The 27,030-nt window shown below is 41.1% G+C and overlaps 1 protein-coding gene across 1 annotated transcript; it reads right to left on the bottom strand.

The window, feature by feature from the left end:
* Positions 1–345: 345 nt before the first annotated feature.
* On the bottom strand, positions 346–17,389 carry PERP (p53 apoptosis effector related to PMP22). The gene is made up of 3 exons (XM_064360643.1): positions 17,176–17,389; positions 5,905–6,045; positions 346–1,833 (listed from the first exon to the last, which is right to left on the bottom strand). The coding sequence occupies exons 1-3, from the start codon at positions 17,387–17,389 to the stop codon at positions 1,607–1,609; spliced, it is 582 nt and encodes a 193-aa protein (XP_064216713.1). The 3' UTR covers positions 346–1,606.
* Between the last annotated feature and the right edge of the window lie 9,641 nt (positions 17,390–27,030).

Here is a 27,030-nt window from a genome sequence, read left to right as displayed (position 1 = left end):
CATCACAAGGAGGAGGCTTCAGCGAAACTGCACAAATGGCCCCCGGGTGTCTGAACCTACCAGAAGTCTCTTAGTCCATTTTCCTGTGGTTAGTGGCACTGTAGAGATATTGTTTAATATGTATATAGGGTATTGTTTATTGAGGAAAAAGTTCAGGGGGTAGGCTATTAGAATTCATTAACCTCCACTCACAAATCGGTTTTGGACACCTAAAATGAGCAAGGCTCTTAAAACTGAAAAACAAACAAAAACCCACTTTTTGTTATATCCCATGTTCTTGTTACCCATTTTTTTTTCTGAATTCCCTTCCCCAGATTTGAAAAAAGAAAAACTACAAACTGGAAACAAGTTTAGAATACCTGGTTTATTGGGAAAACTTCATAATGCAAACTACAATTGGCTTTTTCCACAACTTACAAAATAATAATGTGATATTTAAAATGAATGGGTTTTCATTATGTAAGTAGAAATGGTAAAAAATCGTAATAACCCATCTGATGCATCATACATATGCTATTCAGAGAAACTCAAATCCCCAAATTCTCCTGTGGCACGTTTTACATCAAACATTGTAAATATGTTTACCAAGAAAGACCAGGATCTTAACTATATGTAGGTTTCTGCTAAACAGTTGCAACTATCAGAAGCCTGTGTATATGATAGAGCCCAGATAAACCTGAGATTTAGAAAAGCGAGCCATTTATTCTCCTGAGGCTGTTTTAGTGGCACTTTTGTGACAGGCATGGCCCTCCTAATGCTTTACTATACATCCTAACCGGATCTATCAGTCATGATAAATTAGACCCAGTCCATCTTTCAATCCAGTCTACTCTGGTTCTGAACATATAAACACAAAACACTACAGATTTCTTAATATAGCATTTTCCCACACCCTAACCCTATAAAGAACTTTAAAAGACACAGTTTCATCTAAATTTTTCACACTTAAAAGAAAGCCTTACTAACTACAGCAACAGGTTTGGACCACGAAACAATACTTTCCTAGATGACATATCGAGTCAACATGAAGCTTAGCAAAAATGAATTATTCAGGATATTAATGAGAAATTCTCACAACCGATATGCATTTAGGAAACTCTTTTGCTTTCCTTTAATAGTTTGAAGGCTTGAAAAAAAACTTTTTTTTTTTTTTTGCATTTCTTTTAGACTGTTGAGTCGTTGACAATTTTTAACATTATCTTCCTCTTTTCCTTAGACCTTAGCAGACCCAATCCATTCTATCTGGAAATAACAAGGACTTGATCAGATTATTAAATCTTGGAAACCTCATTTTTACCTTATGAAGTGTTAACATTCATGTTCATATTCTCTTACAAATATAGTATAAATGTTATGGATAGATAAAAGGAAATATTGTGAAATTAGTTAAATATTGTGTAATTAGTGAAAAGACACAACTTCACAAAACGTAATAAAAGATGAACATGAAACTATAACACTACTTAAAAAATATTTTCTCCCAAATTATTTTAGCATTTTTGACTGGTTTACTAATAAAAACACTGCAAAAAAAAATGGGTTCAAAGTCGCCTGGAGAAACAGTTTCCTCTCTGGAGTCCATCTCAGCAGCAGTGATTTTCTCAAGTTAGGCAGAGGTGTAGAAGTACCTAGGCTTGGCATTGCCCAGGAGGTCATCTTCGTAGTTTGGGAGGCAGCAGAAGAAGAAGGCACAGCCGATCAGGATAATCGTGGCTGCCCACCCAAAGCCATAGGCCCAGTTGTAGATGTAAGTGACAGCGGGGTTGGCGTGAAGGTCGAAGGTCTGGGTGTACTTCACGGGGTAAATTACCAGGGAGATGATCTGGAACACAGCTAAAGGGAAGAAAAAAATCCCAAGCTATGAATGCATATATACATGAAGAATGAATACACAGTAATGACAGATTAACTCCTTCCACCAAGTTTCTGCCTTAAAATAAGTATAAAATCTACCTGGAGGCAGAAGGAATCTAGGTAAGCACAGGCCAAAAAGGATTCTTGACTACTGTGTGTAAGAGATGCCTGGCACTGAGCAATATCACACACACATGCCAGATAGGTGAAAAACCCACAGAAGATAATTGGAGAACCATTCTATATTACATAAGCATTATATATACTAAAGCAAAACAGTGCAAAACTGTGGCATACAACAGAAAGCAGGATGGTAAAGAACAAACCATTTTTTTCATCTTTGTGTTTCCTATACCACACACATACTTAATATGTTCAATATTAGCAAAAATTACATATATTTGTATATATACACACACAGGTGTGCACACATGACTCGATATTCAGTAACACATCACTGGAATATTCATTCAATAAGTAAATGAAACAATGAATTAATATTGAGAATGGTCAAGGGAAAATCCCCAGAAAAGCCTGCAGAGGACGTGAGAATCTGAAGAGGAAATAGACATGGAGGGCGGGCAGGGGGAAGGGCATGAGGAGGTACGGTGGGGACAGGAGAAGGAAAAGCAGCAAGTGATCACAGTGCTTAGGGAGGTGTGTGTGAGGGTGTGGAAAGCAAAACGTGAAGATTTCTAAACTCTGGTATAACGATCACATTAGTACAGTTATTCATCTTTCTAATAGTATTTAAGCAATTTCAAATAAAATGAACATTATTGAGTCTACTTCCGTGGTTTTTTTCAATGGACATGCATAATTTTATAAAGCTACAATGAGTATATACATGTGTGTTCTGCACCCTTTTAACTTAATATTTATATGTGCATTGCCATGTCAAAAGGTCTGAATAGATTTTAGCTTTTTAACCATAAGACACTACCCTCCACAAGGAGGGACCAAGTGGCTGTGGCCTCCAGGAAGGTATCAGGGAATCCGATGGTAGTCCTCTACCATCTAAATTCTTTTCTACAGCTCCACAGATGTACCCTGAAGTCGTTTTCTTTTTTTTCTTTTTTACTGCTAGAAAGGCTATAGATGTTTCCGTATCTTCATTTGTTGCTTCTAATTCTTAATTCAACTAAAACATTCCTCTTCTCTTGCAATTTGCAAAGGACAACCTTGGGGCAAATCTTAAATACTTATCTACTTCTGGTATGCTTTAAATAGCAAACTCTTACTACTTAAGTTTGTCATTTGCCACCACACACTGTGTAAGGCACAAAAGCAATGCTTCTCTACGATGACTTCTGATTGTTTTAGTAATAAATATTAAATGTTGCTATTTATCCTTTCTGGCTCATCATCTATGAAGTCTTTATAAAAGTTTGGATGAATTTCTGCAAAATTTAAATTGTATCAGTATTCAATTTTTCTGATGTTTAATATAAGAATATACAAAAATTTAAAATAACTGTTTCTATGAAACATATCTTAAAAGTCAGATAGGCCTTATTGTACATTACCACTAAAAATGTGTTCAGATTTCTAGACGTTTTATTCTTCTGAATACATTTTCTATTCTATTTTTCATACTGACTAAAGGGAAGAATGAGTATCAAATTACAAAATGAAAACACTGGGTTAAGCTGATTGTTAAGCTGTAAATCTGTTGAAGTTCACTGAACCAATTTTCTTTACAACAATAACTCTGCTACCCTGTCACTGTGGATGGCCATTGCTAGATCTTTTTGTTTTAATGCTATGTGACAGCAACGAATGACAGAGTTTTACTGGGATTTTTTTTATTCTGGTAAAATATACATAAAATGTATCATGTTCACTTTTAATTGTTCACTCTAAGTGTACAATCAGTGGCATTAAATAAAGTCACAATATTGTGTAACCATTACTGCTATCTATAACCAAAACTTTTTCATCCATACATAAACTCAGTATCTCTTAAAAAATAACTCCCCATTCTTCCCTCCCCGCAGCCCCTGGTAACTTTTATTCTACTCCCTGTCTCTGTAAATTTGCCTATTCCAGGTAGCTCATGTAAATGGAATAATATATTTGTCCTTCTGTTCCAGGCTTATTTCACTTAGCATAATGTTTTCAAGGTCCATCATGTTGTAGCATGTATCAAAATTTCATTCCTTTTTGTGGCTGAATAATATTCCACTGTAGGTATATACACATTTTTTTTGTCCATCCATCTGTCCGTCCATCCATCTGTCCATGGACACTTTGGTTTTTCCACCTTTTGGATGTAGTGAATAGTGTTGCTGGAAACATGGGTTACAAGTATCTTTAAGTTCTTGTTTTTAATTCTTTTGGATATATACCTAGGAGTGGAACGCTGGGTCATATAGTATTTACTAGGATTTTTCAACTAACATTAATGTCTTAGTGTGTCATTTCTTTTTCTTTCTTTTTCTTTTTTTTTTTTTTTTTTTGTTTGAGGTGGAATCTTGCTCTGTCACCCAGACTGGAGTACAGCAAGGCAATCTTGGCTCACTGCAACCTCCATCTCCCAGGTTCAATTGACTGTCCTGCCTCAGCCTCCCACGTAGCTGGGATTACAGGTGTGCACACCAAGCCCAGCTAATTTTTGTACTTTTAGTAGAAACAGGGTTTCACCATGTTGGCCAGACTGGTCTCGAACTCCTGACCTCAAGTGATCCGCCCGCCTCAGCTTACCAAAGTTCTATGATTATAGGAATGAGCCACCACACCTGGTCTTAGTGTGTGATTTCTAATAGTGATTTAAACTGGCATCTACAGGAGTTTTCTAAGACATGTGAAAGGAAGATATATCTAATGTGTTTCTTTGCTAGGGTCTCATAAATTTGAACTACAAAAATAACCAAGTAGAAATGAAGGTGGGCATCAACCAGGCTCTTTACATCTTTTGTGATTCCAAGTCATTTCTGATTTTAAAATATTATTCAAAAGCAAACTTTGAAAATATGAGGATCAGGAAGTAAACTTTATTTTTAATCCAGAGAAACTGCCAAATGTGCCATGAAGACAGCCAGACTGTGTCTGTACCAGCCGGTTCTCTGAGGCACTCCTCCTGGCTTCCCACTCATCTGTGTTGCCTACAGCTCTGCCAGCTTAACTCTTCTAAGCTCAGGGAACCAGCACAAAGTGGCCTTCCTCTTGGGTAATGTGTGTTCATATAGACCCCTTCTAGTCATAAGGCTTCTGACCTGTTTCCAAGACCATCTGCTCACTTCGTATTTGTGCCTCAGGTCTGTAGCTTGATTTTCTGTTTTGGTTCGGTAAGCCTAAACTGGTGTGTTAAGAAATGACCTGTGGCCTCACTTTGCTGCTCTCAGCACCTTCTCTTGCTCCCTCCTCAGAATGTCCAGTTTTACTTCTGAATCTAGCTCTGTGGCTAGGGTCCTCCCCCTTTGACAGATTTCCCTAGTGCCAGGTACCTGACTAAAATTTCCAATAATTCATCTCCTAAAATCCTAGTTCGTCTTCCATCAGTAAGTGTTCACCCTGGTCCTGCACACCTGAATAACTACATTTCTTCACATCACCTGTGCCTGGACCTCTATCTCCTCACACAGGCCCCATGCTACAGATTCCAGTTCTGGCCCCTCCCAGGGTCTTCTATCTCACAGCAGAACACCATTTCAGGACCCACATCATAAGATCACAAGACTCTTTCCACAAGGGAAATGGTTCAGGAGCATTCAGGCCTCCTTGGCAGGGGGCTCACAGCAGGCCAGGTCTGGGGACCCCTATGGAGATCACCGCTTTTCCAGGGCTGACACAGCCTAGTTTATTGGGTAGAGGAGTCAGTGACACCCTGGTCACTTGGGTAGGGAGTACAAAACACTGCCCAAGGCACAGGAGGAAAGAGACCGAGATCTTAAAACACATCTTTCCTCTGTCACTTCTGCCCTTGATGATACATTTTCTGAGAACAGGTTAGAAACTGTAATTGTCATGGGTCTTCTTTGTGGAGTTGACCATTACTAAGTTGATGCCTACTGAAGACATAAATGAAGACTTGCTGACACATAGTCTTACCAGCCAAGGCAAGGAGACCTCCAATCACTCTTAGGAAGACAAGCATCTGGGGTCCACAGAGGGCGAAGAAGGAGAGGATGAAACAGATCACCAGGATGATGAAGCCACAGAAGAGCATGGCAGCTGCTGCTCTACCCCACGCTGCAAGAAATGAAAGAAACAGCAATTAACAAGACAGACATACCAAGCTTAGAAATTACTTATCACAGTATCAATAGGGTTTTGTGCTTTTTTCCCCTACTAGTTATGTTTGGATGGAGGGACAGTTTTTCTTTTGACAATACTTAAGCATCTCCATATTTCAAGAGAAGAACAGGCAATTAATATGTAAGAGATTAATATACTGAGACTCAGAAACGCCTTCTCCCCTCCTCTAGTTTTTGGCAAAAGTTTACATCTCTGAAATGAAAGTCAAACTTCATTAAGCTGTTTTTCATGTAATAAGTTTGCCACATAATGGGTATATTTATAAGGTTCACCCAGGTTCTAACTCAACACGATCCTAATAAACAACATTTTTGGTACTGAACAGTCAAATTATACACTCTTTAGGAAATGTTTTAAATACCTTTAAGGGATCTTTGTTTCATATTAATGTTTGGTTATGTGCAAAAATTATCATTGAAAAAATATATTGATGTCTAGGCCGAGGTGTTAAATAAAACAGTTTAAGTGTGGAGAAGTAGCTCTGACCGTGTAACCAGCTCGGAAGCAAACTACTCTTCTAAATTTCTGCCTAAATTTTAATTTCTTAGGTATTCAAAATGTGTTGCACAAGAGATCTTATTTATCTATCTTTCCCCTAAAAAAAAAAAAATCAGGATGTGATGGAAATCAAGTTCTAGGTTTAAGGCCTAATGCGCACCTCCAGCCGTGGGTCATTCTATTCCGCACTGAGGAAATACAGAGATCCATGCTCTCCACACGAGTGATTCTAGTCAACAATGCCTATTGTTCAACCCGCACTGAGTGTTAAAATCTCTTCACACACAACCTTTCCTCTAGCAGTAATACCTCATAACATTCAGAACATGCGTTAGCTCACAGAATCCTCACAACAACTTTTTTTTCCCATTTTATTATTTATTTATTTATTTTTAAGACAGAGTCTCACTCTGTCACCCAGGCTGGAGTGCAGTGGTACGATCTCGACTCACTGCAACCTCTACCTCCCGGGTTCATGCGACTCTCCTGCCTCAGCCTCCTGAGTAGCTGGGATTACAGGTGTGCATCACCATGCCTGGCTATTTGGTTTTCATTTATATATTTTTTTTAATTTCAGTAGTTTTGGGGGTACAAGTGGTTTTTGGTTACATGGATGAATTGTATGATGGTGAAGATTTTAGTGTACCCATTACCTGAGTAGTATAAATCTCATAATAACTGCTTAAGGTGCATACCGCTATTGTTTCTATTTTATAAATGAAGGATATACCTAGAGTTCAAAGAGCCTGCCCATAGCCACACAGCTAGTAAATGGTTTAGACAGAATTTGAGTTCAGCCTGTTTGAATCCAAAACATAACTTTTTAAAAGATATAATTTACATGCTATAAAGTTTGCCCTTTTAAAGTGTATAATTCAGTGGTTTTTACTATATTTACAGCTTTGTGCAACCATCTCCACTAACAATCCAGAATATTTTCATCACCCCAGAAAGAAACCCCATGTCATTAGCAGCCACCCTCCCTCCCCTCTTCCTCCAGCTTCTGGCAACCACAAATCGACTTTCTGTCTCTATAAATTTGCCGCTTTTGGACCTTTCACATAAATAGAATATCATATATTATGTGTCCTTTTGTGACTGGCTTCTTTCACTGAGTATAGTATGATGCAGTTCGTCATGTTATAGCATCGATCAACACTTCATTCTTTTTTATGCCTGGTTAATATTCTATGGTATGGATATGCCACTTTAGTCTGTCCATTCATTTGCTCGTGGAAGATCATGCACGCTTAACCTATTAGCCTTCACTGCATTTGAAAAGGAGAGTCATGAGTCACATACCCTCCGCCTTGGCGTTACCCTTACTCTGTAACACAGCACAGCTGACAGTATTTGTCCTCACTTAATTCTAGGTCGTTTGACTGGTCAAGGTGAGGCAAAGATATGAGCTGGCACAAAGAGCAAGGGTGTTGGAGCTGTGGGACCTCGTTTCTACCCTGCCTCTGCCCCTGCCCCTGTTGGCCATACTCCGGTCTCTGCATCTGTTAACCAAGGCTAAAAATGCCTGTCCCAAGATGACGGTGAGGAAGAAAGCACACCACTGTAGTATCAGTTACTAACTCCCCAGCCTTCGCAACTCAAAACATTCCTCCTGTGTCCCTGTGACTTTTCTCCGATACCTCGTGTTGTTATTTTCTTCTGCATTCGCAAGGTTCTGCAGCATCCCATAAAGACTGTTTCTCCACCATCTGATGCATTTTTCTCTCTTCGCCTGTTAGAGACAGACCTGAACTAAGGCTCCACGTGCCCTTCTCCAACTCCCATGCACCTTCCAGGTCTTCTAGATTCATGAATGACTGGGGCTCAATAGATTATTAAGGAGATGAAACACTTTTCTGTCCCAGGAACACTTTTCACACGAATTAGGTCAGGATAGTGGTGAGACCGTACCTGATTGGGCCGAGTTTTATATGGACAATTTTTATTACTTTCCTCCAAATCTTCCAGCTCTTCCTGTCAGACCACTGAGCGATTTTAGAGATAAGGTTAAAATGGGAACATTTATTTTAAAATAGAAAGGAAAAGGAAAGCCAAAATGTGAAACTCAATAAGTCTCTTTTCTCACTTTTGCCTTGTTCTTCAAGTAACATAACTTTTTTTTTTTTTTTTTTTTTTTTTTGAGACGGAGTTTCGCTCTTGATACCCAGGCTGGAGTGCAATGGCGCGATCTCGGCTCACCGCAACCTCCGCCTCCTGGGTTCAGGCAATTCTCCTGCCTCAGCCTCCTGAGTAGCTGGGACTACAGGCACGCGCCACCATGCCCAGCTAATTTTTTGTATTAGTAGAGACGGGGTTTCACTATGTTGACCAGGATGGTCTCGATCTCTTGACCTCGTGATCCACCCGCCTCGGCCTCCCAAAGTGCTGGGATTACAGGCTTGAGCCACCGCGCCCGGCCAAGTAACATAACTTTTAAGAGAACAGAGACCGTGCTTTGGAAAGAACATGAATTAATCAGACCTCTCAAAGTATAGCCCACAGACCACAGAGGCAAAACAGGCCGTGCTTAAAAAGATACTGATTCCTGCCGGGCGCAGTGGCTCATGCCTGTAATCCCAGCACTTTCGGAGCCGAGGCGGGCGGATCACGAGGTCACGAGATCGAGACCATCCTGGCCAACATGGTGAAACCCCGTCTCTACTAAAATACAAAATTAGCCGGGCATGGTGGCGCACGCCTGTAGTCCCAGCTACTTGGGAGGCTGAGGCAGGAGAATTGCTTGAACCCAGTAGGCGGAGGTTGCAGTGAACCGAGATCGTGCCACTGCATTCCAGCCTGGCGCCTGGCGACAGACTGAGACTCTGTCTCAAAAAAAAAAAGAAAAGATACTGATTCCTGTGCCTCCCTCCAGACCTACTGAATCAGAGCTGGCAGACAGCACCCAAGAATCTGCATTTTAGTCATGTTTCTTATATCCATAAAGTTTGAGGACAACTTAGATGATTAAAGTCCTTATTAAAACAGATGCAGCACTACCAAAAAGGAGTGTACAGCTTTACGCATGTGACCCACTGTCAATTACAATCTCATTCTTTAGACTTTTTTAAATGGCCACTGCTAATCGTTAAGTTCAATTAAATCCAATAGTTAAATCAAATAAGCAAAAAATTTTTATGTTTTGAGTTCACAAGTTTGAAACTTTGCAATGAAATATATCTATATATGCATGTAAAAGAATGCAAACGTAATTTAAAAATTGCATAGGAGAATGTGAGTTTTCAATAAAAACAGGCAAAACTTCCTAACGAACCTATTTTAGTAACTAAACTTTTATAATCACAAAGGTTTGAAAAGTCTAGCTAAATAAATGACATATAATATTTCTATAAGGAGTAATATTAATAATTTTACTTATTTGAGGAAAATTAACATAAAAAGATTATTACTATTATATTTCATGTAACTTTATAGCTGAAGTATAATTTATGCTTAGTTTCAAGTGCTTGGAAGGAATTAAACCAAAGAAATGGTAAGCGAATTCACCTAACCTAAAGCCAACAGGTGAACATAAATATAGGAATATTTTAAGATCTTTCTCCATGCTATGTTAAAACAATTCAGTGAATGTCTTGCTTATTTCAAGTGCTGAGTCTAGAGAAAATCAAAATGGAAAATTAAACAACATTTTGTCTTGAGAAAGACTGCCTTGGAATTAGAACATGTAAAACCTGCTCCTTGCATCACAGAAACACCCACATTGAATCACTTAACTATCATTTAAGACCGAAATCTTGGCAGAGTTCCTAAAGATCTTGACTAATGAATAACAGATGTCTTCAAGTAAAGCAATCTGCCTTCTCATGTCAATGACTGTTTAGACCACATCAGGTCTGAGCAGGGTCCTCCCAGCCCACTGTTTTGTCTGAGAAGGTGAGTATCAGATGTGAAGATAGAAAAGTTAATAACTTTATGCCCTAGGTAGCTGTAGTCTCACTTAGTTACCCAGAACAAGCCTAATATCTACAAACTGACCAAACCCTTTGGGAGCTGTTTATATTTTTATATTATATCATGGTCTAACTTATACCCTATTTGCCAACCCCACTGGAAAATATCAATTTTTAGAAATTGTCCTAAAGCTACATCTTTCGTGATTCAATAGATGGTCCTCAGTTTTTCAAAGGCAGGCTATCCATCTTTAATATGAACGCAAGTTTGTCTTTCATTACTATTTTATATACCAAACGTGTGTGTGTGTGTGTGTGTGTGTGTGTGTGTAAGTGTATGGGAGAGAGCAGAAAGGATTCTCATTTTCAACTGTCATCCTCTGGACTGAGACCACAAAAGCATTCAGTACTCCAGGTAAACAGATGCTGCGTTTCCATGTAGGAATGTTTTTGTTTATTTTCTTAAGGAAAGATCAATTTGGTGTTTTATATACGTAATATATTATATGTCCTAACTTTATTTTCTAAGTACCACTTGGAAAAGTTCATGTAATCAAAGAAATCAGCAGCATTATAAATCCAATTTTAAGTGATATTCATTAGATGAACAATAGCTTATTAAAGTTTGCTAGTCCTTGCAAAGATTCAACATTAAATCAAGAACACGGAAACCATTTAATGGTCACTAACAAAACTCCTAGGAAGTGTTTTTAAGTTTTTTGTATGAGAAAACATGTTATGTTTTTTTCCAGAAATTACATACAAAAAAAACCCCAAAATGCTGCAAGGAAAATACAGCTAGGAAAAGGCCAGTAAGATCAACCAGAAGAGCAAAAAAAAAAACAGAAAAAAATAAATACCTTAAATGTCAAGCTAGAAATAGACCAGCCACGATGACTCATGCCTGTAAGCCCAGCACTTCAGGAGGCCAAGACAGGTGAATCACGTGAGATCGGGAGTTCGAGACCAGCCTGGCCAACATGGTGAAACCCTGTCTCTACTGAAAAAACAAAAATTAACTAGGTGTGGTGGCACACAGCTGTAGTCCCAGCTACTCAGAAGGCTGAGGCATGAGAATTGCTTGAACCTGGGAGGCAGAGGTTGAGGTGAGTTGAGATCGCGCCACTGCGCTCCAGCCTGGGCCACAGAGAGAGACTGTCTCAAAAAAGAGGTCAAGCTAGAAATGATAAACTGAAGCTTGAGAAAAGAAAATAAACTTTTAAGGCAAGAAGAACATTGTTAATATTTTTTATATTGTTGGTAAGACTTCGGAGACTATCACTAATTTCTCCCGCAAAGGTAGTCCGTCCTCCTCTTAACGAATCTGCCGCATTCTTCGGTAGTTTTAAACGTGGCCTACCATCTTACTCGATGCCCTGTGACACCAATGTGGCACCCAACCAGAGTCCAGTCCCTTTCCAGAATACAGAACATCTGTCAATAATACCAAAGATTCTGTATCATCCAAGATTTTGTCACATTTCTTCACATTGTTTCTATAAGTCTCTTGAAGCCAAACACAGACAAAACTGAAAACTGGATAAAACCACAGTTCAAAAAATAAAAAAGATCCTACCTACAACTAAATGTAACCATGAGAGAATGATATATTCAAAAACATAGTTTTGCATATTCAATGAGGAGGTAATCCACAGTGATTTGGCTGGTGCTTTGGAAACTTAAAAATCCTTGCCTCCTCTGGGAAGTAGTTAAAATGCAGATTCCAGTTTAGTAAGCCGGCAGCAGACACTGGATGTCCCACAAACACACACATAATTCTGCTGTGGCTCGTTTACGCAATTTAAGCCGCAAAAATCTAGAGGACAACTAAGAGCAGGCCCCCAAAAATTTGCATAAAAAGACACCGTTCTGCAGAAGTTCAGGAAGGCAGTTAAATGGCTCAACAGAGAGATGGCAGGGAGAATACATGGGAGAGCATTCCACAGTTGGTGTGAAATTCTTTACATACTCTGCGTGGTCTCCTGAAACTGATTACTCCATTGCTCTGTTACTTTAACCCTTAGTAACCTTCTTTTAGAGGATTTATCTAAGCAACGAGGGGAGAAGCCATTCTATACAGGAAGGGGTGAAAACAGTAAACGATCTGAAGACAAGATAACTACTAGCGAATTTGGGATCTACCCTCAAATATTTGAACATCTGTCAATGAAAGAAGGCTGGAAAGTAGGAATTACACTGCTTTGTCAGTTTAAGAGAAGTACTTGGAAACAAACCGTATTATCCAGGGAACAGAAGTAAGTTGCTGAATAAGGGGCGGAGCTTAGTCATGGGTGCTGTGGATGGGTGCAGGCTTTGGCAAAAGCTTGACTCCAGTGTACTTTAATTCCGTTTTAATTATAACATCCCAGGAGTCTGTGCCCCTTTATAGGACAAACACAAGTTAGGGGACACTGAGAAGGAACTGAGGCTCTCTGGGGTGGCTACTGCTGAGTGAGGCACATGAGGAATGAGTGGCCTGGACTAGATTACTGGGTCTGAAACGTCTAGAGTTTACAAATCATACCTACATTTAAAAATTATTAAATCAATAAAGTGACCAACTTTTTTTTTTTTTTTTTTTTGCTGTGTAAGGACTCGAATGCATACATGCCCATGCAAAGAGTAATCTGTCTGCTAATGCCTAATTTCATAAATTAGGAATAGTTTTTATTTTATTTTATTTTTTTGGAGACAGTCTCGCTCTGTCACCCAGGCTGGAGTACAGTGGCGTGATCTTGGCTCACTGCAACCTCTGCCTCCTGGGTTCAAGCAATTCTCCTGCCTCAGCCTCCCAAGTAGATGGGATTGCAGGTGCCCACCCCCATGACCCTCTAATTTTTTTGTATTTTTAGTAGAGATGGGGTTTCACCATGTTGGCCAGGCTGGTTTCGAACGCCTGACCTCAAGTGATCTGTCCGCCTTGGCCTCCCAAAGTGCTGGAATTACAGGTATGAACCACTGCACCCGGCCAGGAAGAGTTTAATACCTTTCTCTATCCCACTCCCCACCAAAAAAAACCATAATCTCAAATTTAAGTCTTTTCAATAAGCGGTCCCCAACCTTTTTGGCATCAGGGACCGATTTCATGGAAGAAAGTTTTTTCACAGACTGGGGTCGGGGGGTGGTTTGGGGATGATTCAAGTGCATTACCTTTATTACGTACTTTATTTCTAGTATTATTACACTGTATAATACATAAGAAAACAATTACAGAACTCACCATAATGTAGAATCAGTGGGAGTAACAGTCTGTGGCCTCAGGGTTAAGAGGAATTTAGCCTAATGTAAACTATTGACTCGTACTTACTTTTCTTATTTCTTGTACATCTGAGAGTCACAGGGCTAAATGACCTAAAACTATTTCATATAATCCTGATTCTTTGACTTGTCCAATGGTGATTTCATGTTAAAAAAAAAATCGATGCATTCTGCAGAATGCAAAGGGCGTCTCTGGTTAAAACAACAACAAAAACAGCGGCTCTGCACTTCTCAGTTTGGATTCAATGCAAATCCTCACTGACTCCCTGTTTCACTCTGGAGCATAAACTTGTCTCCATTATTCTTCATTTGAACAAGCTGGAGCTTGCCCGCAGTTTGAAATCTACACAGTTGAGGCTGAAAATGTCCTCCTGATGTATTCTTTCTTAAAAACTGGAAAAGAAGGTGCCAGCGGTGCAAAACTAGTATGAGTGAACATGCATTTAAATTTCACATTTTATTTATAGGTGAAATTTGAATGACGATTTCAATCATTAATCTACAGATTTTCTTTTCCTGTTTTGACGAATATAAACCACGATTTTTAAAAAATTCAAACAAGCGCGTTTTAAGCTGGGTGTTAATTTAGGCTGGTACTATCATGCCAAAGACAATATTCAGCAAATAATTTGGCTCATTTACAAGGAAAAATGAGGTGACTTGGTCATCTGAAACTCTTAAAGTGTCAATAACAGTGAAATATATCATCTGTTTTTTATATAGTTCTAAGGAACTATTTATCTTTATATAACATCCATATTCATTAGGATTATTGTTAGTACTTGCCAGGAATAACCTGTGTCTTCACTACCAAAATGAACATATTGTTATGAATATCAACTAATAAGAGAGGTGTTGAAACACTTTGTAATAAAAAAAAAGTCTACTTTCTTAATCGTTACAATGGTAAATCAAAATTTTTATTGCCTAGTACACATCAAGAAGTTTTCAAAATGGATGTACACACTCAATTCTCTATGCGGAGATCTCATTTTAATCAGCGACATCAACCTTATTCTTTGTTGCACAAGATACCCTGTGTTTGTGAGTACGTGGGAGTATGTGTAAACTGCTTACTTCATTTTAGATAAAGTACAAGCTCATGTAAATATATGGTTTTCAGTAAGGCCTTACTGAGGCTACCTGAAAATCTCGAGTTCATAGATGCCTAGATAATCGCCTTACAGGGTCAGTATACACAACTTCTACAATTGTGAGGCAAAACTAGCCAAGGTGCATGCAGGAAATGAGGCAGAAGTCTAACAAGCACGTAAACTCATCTTTGACCACAACGGCCAGAGGCGGCTCTCTCCTGGTGGCTCCATATCTGTTCTCTTCTCCCCACAGTCACCTCACAACAGCAGATCCCAGATTCATGATTTGATTCCAGATCTTGAGCAAGAGCCATGTGTAATGCATTACTGGCACTTAATTACCTTTGCAAAGGTAGCAGGAATAACTAATTTGAGTTGTTAAAACTACCATTTCTGAAAATCAGTCATGCTGCATTATAAACAGATTTTTCAAGATCCACCTAGAAAATCAAGCTTTTCCAAGGACCAATTTCTATGTCAAATTGAAAAACTATACGCTGGTTAGTGTTTTTTTTACAATGAAAAAATTAACATGTTAGACTTCTAATTAAAAATTCAAGCAAACTAAGGAAAAAAAAACCCCTGCTTACTGGCCCTGTATCAGTCTAAGGTGGAACAGCCACACCCTAACAAGGTGAGCTCATCCTGCAAGTCAAGAAAAATAAAAATGGCATTGTGCATGTTTCACAAGAGGGCTGTGGTAACAGTCAGAGCCTTGCAGGTCAAATCATGTCCTGGCAGTCAATGATCATGGGTTCTGCCAATATCCCCCCACCCGTCGAAGGCACACTAACCTTACTTCATAGGTGGAGGATGTGTATACTTTGGGTCTGCGTTAGTCTTTGGAGTGGGGTATAATTATCAAAGTCTGTTTAAAAACACACACGCAGACCTGTTAGGTCCCCTACAACAGACTGAGTTCAGCTGCATTTTAACTAGAAGACAGAGGTATATTATTTCAAAAAAATTAATTCCCTTTAAAAACCTAAAAGACTGGAGATGATACAAACCTGGGCTGGCACAGTGTTTTGTCAAGTTTTCAGAGAAGAAAACACAAACGGCAAGGAAAGCTGGAATTTTCTTTAGTGTTTACATTTTATTACCTGGGTAATGGGGACCATGCTTCCTTTTGTGGGGAAGTTCATCCTGAGAACTTCCAAAGGATTACACAAAAGAAAGGGCACCAAGCTGCTAATACAGTCCCCCGGAAACACAAATAAACAGGATTGGATTGGAAGCCCTGGGCCACTTCAAAGAAAGAATCAAGTCAATGGTAATACTAAGAAATGAAAAAAGGCAGGGTAGCTTGCTTTCTCCGTTTAAAACTATTAAACCCAGTAGGTAAAGCCCGTTTGACTCTAAGATTGTATTAGACTCACACAGCCCCCATCTCCACCCACACACACATTGCTAATCACAGTAGATCCAGCCGCGATTCCCAGCTGTGATTCCCTTCCACTCCTAGGCAAGGGGAGGGGGCTTCCCACTGTGAAAGAAAATGCCTTCTAGGACTGGAGCCACTCCCCAGTCCAGACTTTCAGCAAGTTAAGCAGGGACGCTTCCTCGATGCTGGGAAAATGGCACGCAGTACTTCATCTGCCAGGTACGGTAAATGTGTCAACTCTGCTTCACTTCGCGGGTGTAGGGAATGTGTTTGCTGTTTAGATTTCAAATCAGATTAAAATAATTACGTTTTCTAAACAGCAATCCCATGCTTAAACCAAAGGACACTCCCTAGAGCAAGAGCTAACAAGAACTAGTCTGACCGGTAAAAAGACTGAGGTGTCTATTGAAATCTTTAACTGCTAAAACTGCCTGATACGGCTTTTTTGATGAGAAAGTTTCTTTCAGCTATGTCAAGTTAAACGAATCCACTGTTATTCGAGAAGGCACGTTATTTCAATATTTATATTTTGATCATAAGAAGAAACAGGAGGAAGAGAAATGGGAAGAAATTTCAGGTCTCCAAGAAACGTTGTTCATTATATTTACTCATCTAAACCTGCAAAGGCTGAAATAATCTTTCGTACGTAACCGACAAATCCCAGGAAAAAAACTACACAGTTTGAACCAGGGCAATTTTTTTTTTCTTTTTCTGAGCTTGGTGTTGGCCACCCAAAGCTACTGCTGGTGCATTTGGTTCAGGTCAGATGCACGAACCCAAGCTCACCCTACACAGGCATTCTGAAAAGCACAGGCTCCCCCGACCCTGTGAGGGCCCATCACGCGCGGCGGCTTTGGCAGGCCGCTCAGCCCCGAGGGCTTCATGGAGGCGGCGGCGGCGGCGGCGGCGGGCGGGCACTCACCGTACTCCATGAGGCTCTGACAGCCGTCCTCGTAGGACCCGCTGCCGCCGCCCTCGTGGAAGCATCTCCACCACAGCGAGGACGTCTGGATGTGGTCGCTCGACTGCAGCCAGCCGCGGCCGGCCAGCGCGATGATGTCGAAGGCGATGGCGCTGAGCAGGAGCAGGGGCAGGATCCAGCGGCAGCGCTCGCAGGCCAGGCCGCAGCGGATCATGGTGACGGGCGGCGCGGGGCCGAGCGGGGCCGAGCGGAGCGCAGCGGGGCGGAGGAGCTCGCGGGGCGGGCGGCAGCGGAGAGTGGCCCGCGAGCGCGGGCGCCGCCACAAAAGGGAACAGGCCGCAGGGAGGCGGCTCCCGAGGACGCCGCTCCGGGCGGCCCCACCTCGATTCCGGTGACTCAGAGCGCGCCCGCCCCGACCTGCCCGGCCCGGCCAGGGCGGGCGGGGCCGCTGGTAAACAGGCGGGGCTCGGGTGACACTGGGCGGCGGCGGAAGGCGGCCCGAGGGCCCCGCGCGTCCCCCGAGCCTCCCGTCCCGCCCGCCTGGTCCTCTCCAGGCGCGTGCGTGTCTTCCTGGCGCACCAGCACACACACACACACACACACACACACACACACACACACACCTGTGTATCAGCACAGCGCTAGCCAACCATCTGACCGCGGTGTCGCCTCGTGGCGCGGTGGTCAGCAATGCCACATTTGAGGGGTGTATCTGATTGCTCCTGTGGATAAAGGCTGCACTCCTTTGCTCGCGTGCACCCCAACACAGAAGCCCGTCCCTGACCCCTGCTGACACAGGTGATCCCTTCCTCCCAGGCCCCGCCTTTGCACTTTGGACCGTGACTCCCCGGGTACTCATCTCTTTGCAGGCCCGTCTTTCCTGCAGGGTTGCCAGCTTTTGGAAGGCGGAGGCGCTGCTGAATGTATCTGTGTGTCCCTAGTGTCCAGCACCGTGTCTGGATCCCAAGGGGAGCTCAGTGAATTTGATGAATGAACACGTAATGTAACAAATGCTCTCTTTTCGGACACGCTTCATCTGGCTTCCGCAGATAATTTCGTGTCGCCTCTGCTGCAGTCCACTTCCTATTACGAATCTCTAACTTATTTAAACTTCACTTTCTCTACTCTTCATTTACTATTTTGAGGTTTTTCCAAATAAAAATCACACATCATCGTGCAGCCTGCATCTAGAATCTGCCTCCCCGTGTCCCGGGTTGTCCTGGGCTAGCTCCCGCCAGAGTCTTGACTCCTCAGGTGTGGCAGGGAGGGTGGGGCTGCAGCCAGGTGTGCCGCTGAAGGCAAAGGAGTTCTGTGTCAGGCCCAGTGTGAAGACCGCTGAGAGCCCTTAATAATAGCCTGACTTAGAACCAATAGCCATGTCAAGGATCTCGGTGGCCTTGAGCAAATCACTGAAACATCTCGTGGGGGCTATGTCTTAACCCTGTGCCTGCAAAGATTTCTTCTGAATCCCTTATGTTTTCTGTTAAATTAATATAAAAGCAGTGGGAGCTACTGAAAAATATATAAAATTGTATTCCAATTTGGTATGCTCAATAGAAACAGAATAGTATTTGACTTATGCTATTTTCTGGCAATTTTGGAGGACAAATAAAACAAAGGAACAGAGAAAGTATCTGAAAACACATGAAATAGTTTCCCTAGCCTTTATTTTACCTAATCCAAGTTTTACATAAACCACATCATATATTTTTATAACAGGCAAATATTTTCACTTTCAATGACCACAAGAAGGTGTTCTGCCAAAAGTTAACTTTAGAGCATGTAAGTTCCGTGAAGAAAATTATGATATTTATGTTCTCAGGGTTTTCAAAAATAATGAAGATATTTGTTTAATTAGCTATGTATATTTGTGAGAAAAAAATATCTTACAAGTCAAATACTGATCAGAAGCAAAGTGGCTTCAGACAAAGTGAGAGTTTCAAAGGCATCTTATTATCTCTGAATAACGTTGGACTTGATCTAACTTCTTTTTGTTATTCATTGAAACCATTTCCGATGGACGTCAGGAAAAGAGCTCACTAATGCTGAGGTGAATACAAGGAGATTAGCTCTTCACAGTTTCTGGAAGAGACCACATTGACCCTGGTGGGGTCCCAACAATAATATACCCTGTGGTACAGAAATGTGGAACCAGATGGTTCAGGTGTACGCGCTTTCTCATATTCACGGTGTGACATAGGGCAGATGACTTCAGTTTTTGATACCTCCGTTTCCTCATCTGTAACACAGACAGTACTAACCTCAGTGTTATATAAATGAATGTTAAAAGAGCAATTACATCTGAAGTGCTCAAGATAGTACCGGCATATAGTAAGGGTTGATGATGATGATGAGTTTTCACGTAGGTTTTCCACTTTAGAAGATCGAAAGAGGGTAATGTCCATGTTTCTAAAGGGCAAATTCTATAGGTGAATGCCAACTGTAAGTGACGAAGTTATTTTAGACAATGCAATCGTTCATCCTAGCCATATTCATAAAATGATGGCTCATAGAAAACAGTAGACAGCTGGATAGTTCCCCCTGCTGGATAATTTAGGGATTGCGCCTGAGCACTGAGCACTTGACAAAAATGTAAATTGTACCTCAAGTTTTTTTTAATTGAGGCTTGACTGACATACAAAAAATGTATATATTTAATATATACATCTTGATGAATTTGAAGATAAGTACATACCCATGAAACTATCACCATGAAAAAGGTTTTATTTTTATAATTTGGGGTTATGGTTATAAAATCAATAACTGTTACAAACAAAAATACATAAATATATAATTTTAAGAATAAAAATTGGTAGAAAGTAATAATAATAATAACAGCTAACAAACATCTGCTGGGAGTTTACTGTGTGCCAGTGAGTGTTTCACATCCACCTTATGAGGTATGCACCAGCATCTCCTTCATTTAGACGCGGGATTGAGACCCAAAGAAGTGAAGTAACCTGCTCAAGACCACGCAGTCACGAGCGGCAAAGCCAGGCTTCCACCCAGGAGCTTGACACCAGAGATAGTGCTGTTAATCCCAATACGCACGCCTAAGAGTTTATACATTTCTTCAAATTCTCCTTCTTTCTTCCCTTCTTCCTGTCCTTGTAAACACCCAAACTCCTCCTAGTTACATCCCAAGCTGCAGCGACATGATCCCCTGTTACCGTTCTGGGCATGTGTGTAGGACCGTTGGGCCTTTGACGTGTTTCTTCTGTGGCTGTCCAATTGAGTCTTTGGATGAAGTGCCCTCCAGTGGCTATGGAGGGATTGAATCTCCTCCGGATGTGGCAAATACTCCCACTGTCAACCATTTGGCAAAGATGCAGGGCCTTATTTTTCACATTTAGCATTAATGAGATCACGTGATGGCTGTGGACCATTGAGAGTCCTTAAAAATAGTGTAGCCTGAGTTAGAACCAATAGCCATAATCCAGAAAACCAAGAATGTCCTCTGTAAATTAACAGTGACTGTGAAGACACAGTAGACGTCAACCCAGGATTCTTCTACCTCACCCCTGTCAGTCCTGCTCCTCTGACTTGTTCACAGGAGCTGACCCCTTGATCTCAGCAAAACGTTACTTCCATAGAAAGCTCCCAACTAGATCAAATTCCTGTTACACATCCCCAAAGCCCTGTGTGTCTTCCCGTCAAATCTTTTCTCACAATTTTAATTATAAATTTATTCTAAATAGTTTTTATCCACTCCCACTGCAATGTAAATTCAATGCTGACAAAAGTGTTATCTGTTACCTCTCACCACTGTGTGCACAGCACCCAGTGCCTGGATCATAATAAAATTCCAAGAAACACTTGTCAAATGAACATGAGAATCTGTCTAGTCTCAAAATAACACAGAGGGTCTCTGAGCACTCTTCCTTTTAGAAGGTCTTGTTAAATTTGTCATCCATATTCTATCTCTGCATAATATCCTGTGATTTTTCCCCTTGATATCATTGACAGATAATAAGTCCTCTCACATTAAGTGGAGACTTGCCTTTCTTCCCTTCCTCCGTCGCTCATCTCGGGCGTGTCTTCTCTTTGGCTGGCTGAACATCTGTTACTTTAACTTTTTCAGTTTCTTTGTCAATGTCTTGACCCTTCTCTGAACAACCTAGATTTTCTTTTCACTCATAATATGGGCTGCCCAGAATTAAACCTAGCACTCCGGGTGTGATTTCAGCAGTGGTGACAAGAGAGAGCTTTTGTCTCCCTCAGAGCAGACAATACACCTCTAGTAATAGAGTCCAGATATGCACGTTTTTTGTTGGTCTACGCAGATGTCCATCATAGTAAACTTGTGCTCAACTAAAACCTCAAAGATGTGATTACTTGTGCAGTTTGTACTGTAAATTAGTGCTTTTCTTATGAGACGATTGTCTTTATCCCTGTCATACGTCATCATTAGAATTACCATGATGCTGGCCTGCCAGCATCTTCACCAATCTTTGTTCTTTTAGGACAATACATTTGCTCCTTATTGTGGCTTCTTGTTTTGTGGATCTGTCTTCCATATATAGGGTCATACAAGCCACTGATACCATTGTATTGGAAAAAGGACCAGGACATCATGGCTCATTACTTGACAATTCATTCCAGACAGACAACTCTCTCTGTTGGACAACACTCCTATCTGGGGACATAAAGTAAACACCTATGAAGCCAGAGTGAGCCACAGAAAGCAATAGAAGGCTTCTCTGAGGAGGTGCGACTTTAGTCTTGCACAAGACAGAGAGGAGGGGGATGACTTTCCAGATTTAGTGGCCACCTTGGGTGAAGGCATGGGCTTGGGAATGGTTGTAAGTATTTTAAAGGTGTTTTATTTATTTATTTATTTCAGATAATGACTTTCCAGGGAACATAACCAGCCCATAATTTAGCATCCTAAATTATGGAGACTTTTAGAAATACAAATCTAAGGAGGGTAGTACCTTTAGCCAAATTGCAAACTGCTGGCAAATCAATTCAGTCCTCTGTAACGCAATATATAATCATGTTTTTGTTACCATCATATATCAATTCAGTGATAACTTTCTTTCTTTTTTTTTTTTTCTTTTTTGTGAGATGGAGCCTCATTCTTTGGCCCAGGCTGGATGGAGTGCCATGGCGCGATCTCGGCTCACTACAACCTCTGCCTCCCGGGTTCAAGCAATTCTCCTGCCTCAGCCTCTAGAGTAGCTGGCATTACAGGTGCCTGCTACCATACCTGGCTACTTTTTGTATTTTTAATAGAGACGAGGTTTTGCCATGTTGATCAGGCTGGTCTCGAACTCCTGAACTTGTGATCCGCCTGCCTCGGTCTCCCAAAGTACTGGGATTACAGGCATGAGCCACAGCACCCAGCCCAGTGGTAACTTTCAATGTAAAAATATCAATGGAGTTCCAAATAAAAGCATCACATTTTTTATGGCAGAGCCAGTTATTTTATACAAATTAATATGACCTTTGAAGTTACACAGTTTCCTTCTTTTAGAGTGAGTTAGTTCCTATAAACTGCTAGAGTTCCTTTCTTCAGGGCCATTGTGTGCATGTAAAAGGCAACTCTACTTTATGTTCCTCTAAAGCAAGATAAAGTCCCATGGATAAAAAGACTTAAAATTCTGCCTTGAGGAAATTCGACATGCTAATATCAGTTTCAGGTTAAAATCATTTTTCAAATATTGCTAAGTCTTCCCATAAATAATGGCACTGTCAGCCAGACGTGGTGGCTGATACTGTAGTCCTAGTACTTTGAGAGGCTCAGGCAGGCAGATTGCTTGAGCCCAGAAGTTTGAGACCAGCCTGGGCAACATGGCAAAACCCCATCTCTACAAAAAATACAAAAACTAGCCAGGCATGGTGGTGTACACTACTTGGGAGGCTGAGGTGGGAGAATCGCTTGAGCCCAGGAGGTTAAAGCTGAGACCCTGTCTCCAAAACCAAACAAACAAAAAAAAAGAACTGTCAATGGAAACATTAATTCTGTACAAACTGCCCTAGTAAACAAAGCAGCAGCATTCTTTCCTAACAAGACTACTTCAACACATAACTTACAGGCATTTTTGTTTAGTTGTGTTTCTGAAACCGCTAAAGACACTCTGCAGGAAAACAATTCACTTGAAGGTTGATCATTTAAAAGGTCAGTGATTCAAACAGCTGATTTCAAAATAAATGGTCTTTGTATTGTCCCACGAGATTCATTTCTCCATCTACTACTGCTGAGGTGGTTCTAGAAGATGGACTAGACCCTACTTGGAGCCACTCCACCATCTCTCTTTCAACCTCCCCTACACAAGGATGTGCATATGCACAAATGTGTGTACACATGTGCCCCTGCGCATACACACACACACACACACACACACACACACACACACACACACAGAGTAACTGACTTCATCTGGTGTCTGTCATTAAGAAGACATGGTTTCCCTCCTAGCAGTGCACAGTGCAGAACAGGCCGTGAGCAGAACATCAGGCCACCTGAGTTCTAGTTCCCACTGACCCTGTGTCTTCCTGCTTGTCCTTACCCGATCTCTCTTCTCCCCTGCTCATGCAAACTTTTAATTATCTCCACTCTGTCACCTCTTTCTTCCTCCCACCTTCAGTGATTTCTCTTCTATTCAGTGGAGAGAGGGAGAAAGCTTAACAATCAAGCCGGGTATGATGGCTTACACCTGTAATCCCAGCACTTTGGGAGGTCAAGACGGGTGGATCACCTGAGATCAGGAGTTCGAGACCAGCTGGCCAACATGGTAAAAACCTGTCTCTACTAAAAATACAAAAATTACCCAGACATGATGGCAAATGAGTAATCCCAGCTACTTGGGAGGCTGAAGCAGAAGAATTACTAGAATCCAGGAGGCAGAGATTACAGTGAGCTGAGATTATGCCACTGCACTCCAGCCTAGGTGAGAGTGAGACTCCATCTCAAAAAAAAAAAAGTTTAACAATCAACTTCCTGAAAAAAAGAAAAAAGCATTGATTCACAACGTTTACCAATTTCCATGGTGTAAATATTGCCCCTGTGGCTGATTTCAACCTGTTAGGTTGGTGCAAAAGTTACTGTGGTTTTTGCCATTTAATAACAAAGGCCACAACTCATTTTGCACCAACCTAATACCAACTTGATGTCACTGAACAGAGTTAAGAAGAAATATTCGTAATGAGCTCTCTAAGCTGGTAGGAACACACCGCTAAGGGTGCCAGGGCTCCAGATACTGAGCACTGAAGCCTGTCTCTAAATAGGACACGTGGGTAGTGGATGCTGCCTCTGACTACAGGCTGGCAGCTTCTACACCCACCCTGTTGGGTGACAGGGGATCTGTCTGAGATTGAGAACTATACTCCCAATATTCTACTGCACCTGCTATCACAAAGGTCACTGGTGAGTTCACATCTGCAAAACTCAATAAATATCATTTTTCTCTTTGTTGTACTGGGCACTCTGATGTCTTCCTCCACAAAACTCTGCTCTCTTGAATCCTATGAAAATATTAAATCCCATCGATTAAAGACCACCCAGAACACACCAATAGCCAAAGAAAATTAAACTTACTAACTTGCTGCAGCAAGGGAGGTTGCACACCATGGGGGACTCTGGGGATGTCTTGGGTAGGATGTCTCCTCACAAGAAGGGATGAGGAATGAGATTTAGGCTAATGTTTGGTGGTCTTGGTCAGGGGTCAAGAGGTGGATGATTTATTTTGAGTTATCTCATCCCCAAAAGAGGGATATCTTATTCTGTGGGTCCATGGTATTTTTGTTTTTCCCATGTTCAGATCTGATTATGGAATGGTCTTGTTTCTATCCTGCTCTATCACAATTACAGAGTGACCCTGTCTCATGTTGATACTGTGTGAAACTACTTACATTCAGCATAGGATTGCTATAGCCTAGCTATGGTTTTCCAAGCCAACCAGCTGCTGTCAGGGATTTTTTTTTTTTCCTTTCTCACTGGTTCTCCATCCATCCCTTCCCTTTCTCTTTAACATGCTAGTCTCTCTCTGCCCTCACCACCTGCCAGTATTGTATTCTCTAGAATTCTTTCTAAATATTTTCACCACTCTGCTTGTCTTTCTAAACATTTTCTTTTATATATATATGTATATATATATATATTTTTAATTGTACTTTAGGTCCTGGGGTCCATGTGCAGATCACGCAGGATTGTTGCATAGGTACACACGTAGCGATGTGGTTTGCTGTCTCCATCCCCCCGTCACCTATATCTGGCATTTCTCCCCATGTTATCCCTCCCCAACTCTCTACGGCCCACTGGCCCTCCCCTAATCCCCCCCAACAGACCCCAGTGTGTGATGCTCCCCTCCCCGGGTCCATGTGTTCTCATTGTTCAACACCCGCCTATGAGTGAGAATATGTGGTGTTTGCTTTTCTGTTTTTGTGTCAGTTTGCTGAGAATAATGGTTTCCAGATTCATCCATGTCCCTACAAAGGACACAAACTCATCGTTTTTGATGGCTGCATAGTATTTCATGGTGTATATGTGCAACATTTTCCTTGTCCAGTCTATCATTGATGGGCATTTGGGTTGGTTCCAGGTCTTTGCTATTGTAAACAGTGCCGCAGTGAACATATGTGTGCATGTGTCTTTATAATAGAATTATTTATAATCCTTTGGATATATACTCAGTAATGGGATTGCTGGGTCAAATGGAATTTCTATTTCTAGGTCCTTGAGGAATTGCCACACTGTCTTCCACAATGGTTGAACTAATTTACACTCCCACCAACAGTGTAAAAGTGTTCCTATTTCTCCACATCCTCTCCAGCATGTGTTGTATCCAGATTTTTTAATGATCACCATTTTAACTGGCATGAGATGATATCTCAGTGTAGTTTTGATTTGCATTTCTCTAATGACTAGTGATGATGAGCATTTTTTCATGTTTGTTGGCCTCATACATGTCTTCTTTTGAAAAGTGTCTGTTCATGTCCTTTGCCCACTTTTGAATAGGTTTTTTTGTTTTTTGTTTTTTGGTTTTTTTTTGTAAATCTGTTTTACTTCTTTGTAGATTCTGGATATTAGCCCTTTGTCATATGGGTAGATTGCAAAAATTTTTTCCCATTCTGTTGGTTGCCAGTTCACTCTAATGATTGTTTCTTTTGTAGTATAGAAGCTCTGGAGTTTAATTAGATCCCATTTGTCTATTTTGGCTTTTGTTGCCAATGCTTTTGGTGTTTTAGTCATGAAGTCCTTGCCTATGCCTATGGCCTGAATGGTTTTGCCTAGGTTTTCTTCTAGGGTTTTTATGGTGTTAGGTCTTATGTTTAAATCTTTAATCCATCTGGAGTTAATTTTAGTGTAAGGTATCAGGAAGGGGTCCAGTTTCTGTTTTCTGCACATGGCTAGCTAGTTATCCCAACACCATTTATTAAACAGGGAATCCTTTTCCCATTGCTTGTTTTTGTCAGTTTGTCAAAGATCAGATGCTTGTTGATGTGTGGCATTGCCTCTGAGGCCTCTGTTCTGTTCCATTGGTCTATATCTCTGTTTTGGTACCAGTACCATGCTGTTTTGATACCAGTACCATGCTGTTTTGATTACTGTAGCCTTGTAGTATAGTTTGAAGTCAGGTAGCGTGAGGCCTCCGGCTTTGTTCTTTTTGCTTAGGATTGTCTTGGCTATGTGGGCTTTCTTTTGGTTCCAATGAAGTTTAAGGTGGTTTTTCCCAGTTCTGTGAAGAGGGTCATAGGTAGCTTGATGGGGACAGCATTGAATCTATAAATTACTTTGTGCATTATGGCCATTTTCACAATATTGATTCTTCCTAACCATGATCATGGAATGCTTTTCCATCTGTTTGTGTCCTCTCTTATTTCGTTGAGCAGTGGTTTGTAGTTCTCCTTGAA

This window comes from Aotus nancymaae, unplaced genomic scaffold (genome assembly GCF_030222135.1).
Source record: "Aotus nancymaae isolate 86718 unplaced genomic scaffold, 86718_ANA_hifiasm-v0.15.2.pri h1tg000040l, whole genome shotgun sequence".
In the NCBI taxonomy this organism is placed as follows: domain Eukaryota; kingdom Metazoa; phylum Chordata; class Mammalia; order Primates; family Aotidae; genus Aotus; species Aotus nancymaae.
Note: the sequence above shows the minus strand (reverse complement) of the source record. Positions and strands in the feature narration are given on the sequence as shown.

Coding starts and splice junctions, on each gene's coding strand:
- PERP (XM_064360643.1), bottom strand. CDS start 17,389: ATGATCCGCTGCGGCCTGGCCTGCGAGCGCTGCCGCTGGATCCTGCCC. Junction 6,046..17,175: donor TCAGAGCCTCATGGAGTACG/GTGAGTGCCCGC, acceptor CATTTCTTGCAG/CGTGGGGTAGAGCAGCAGCT. Junction 1,834..5,904: donor AGGTCTCCTTGCCTTGGCTG/GTAAGACTATGT, acceptor TCTTCCCTTTAG/CTGTGTTCCAGATCATCTCC.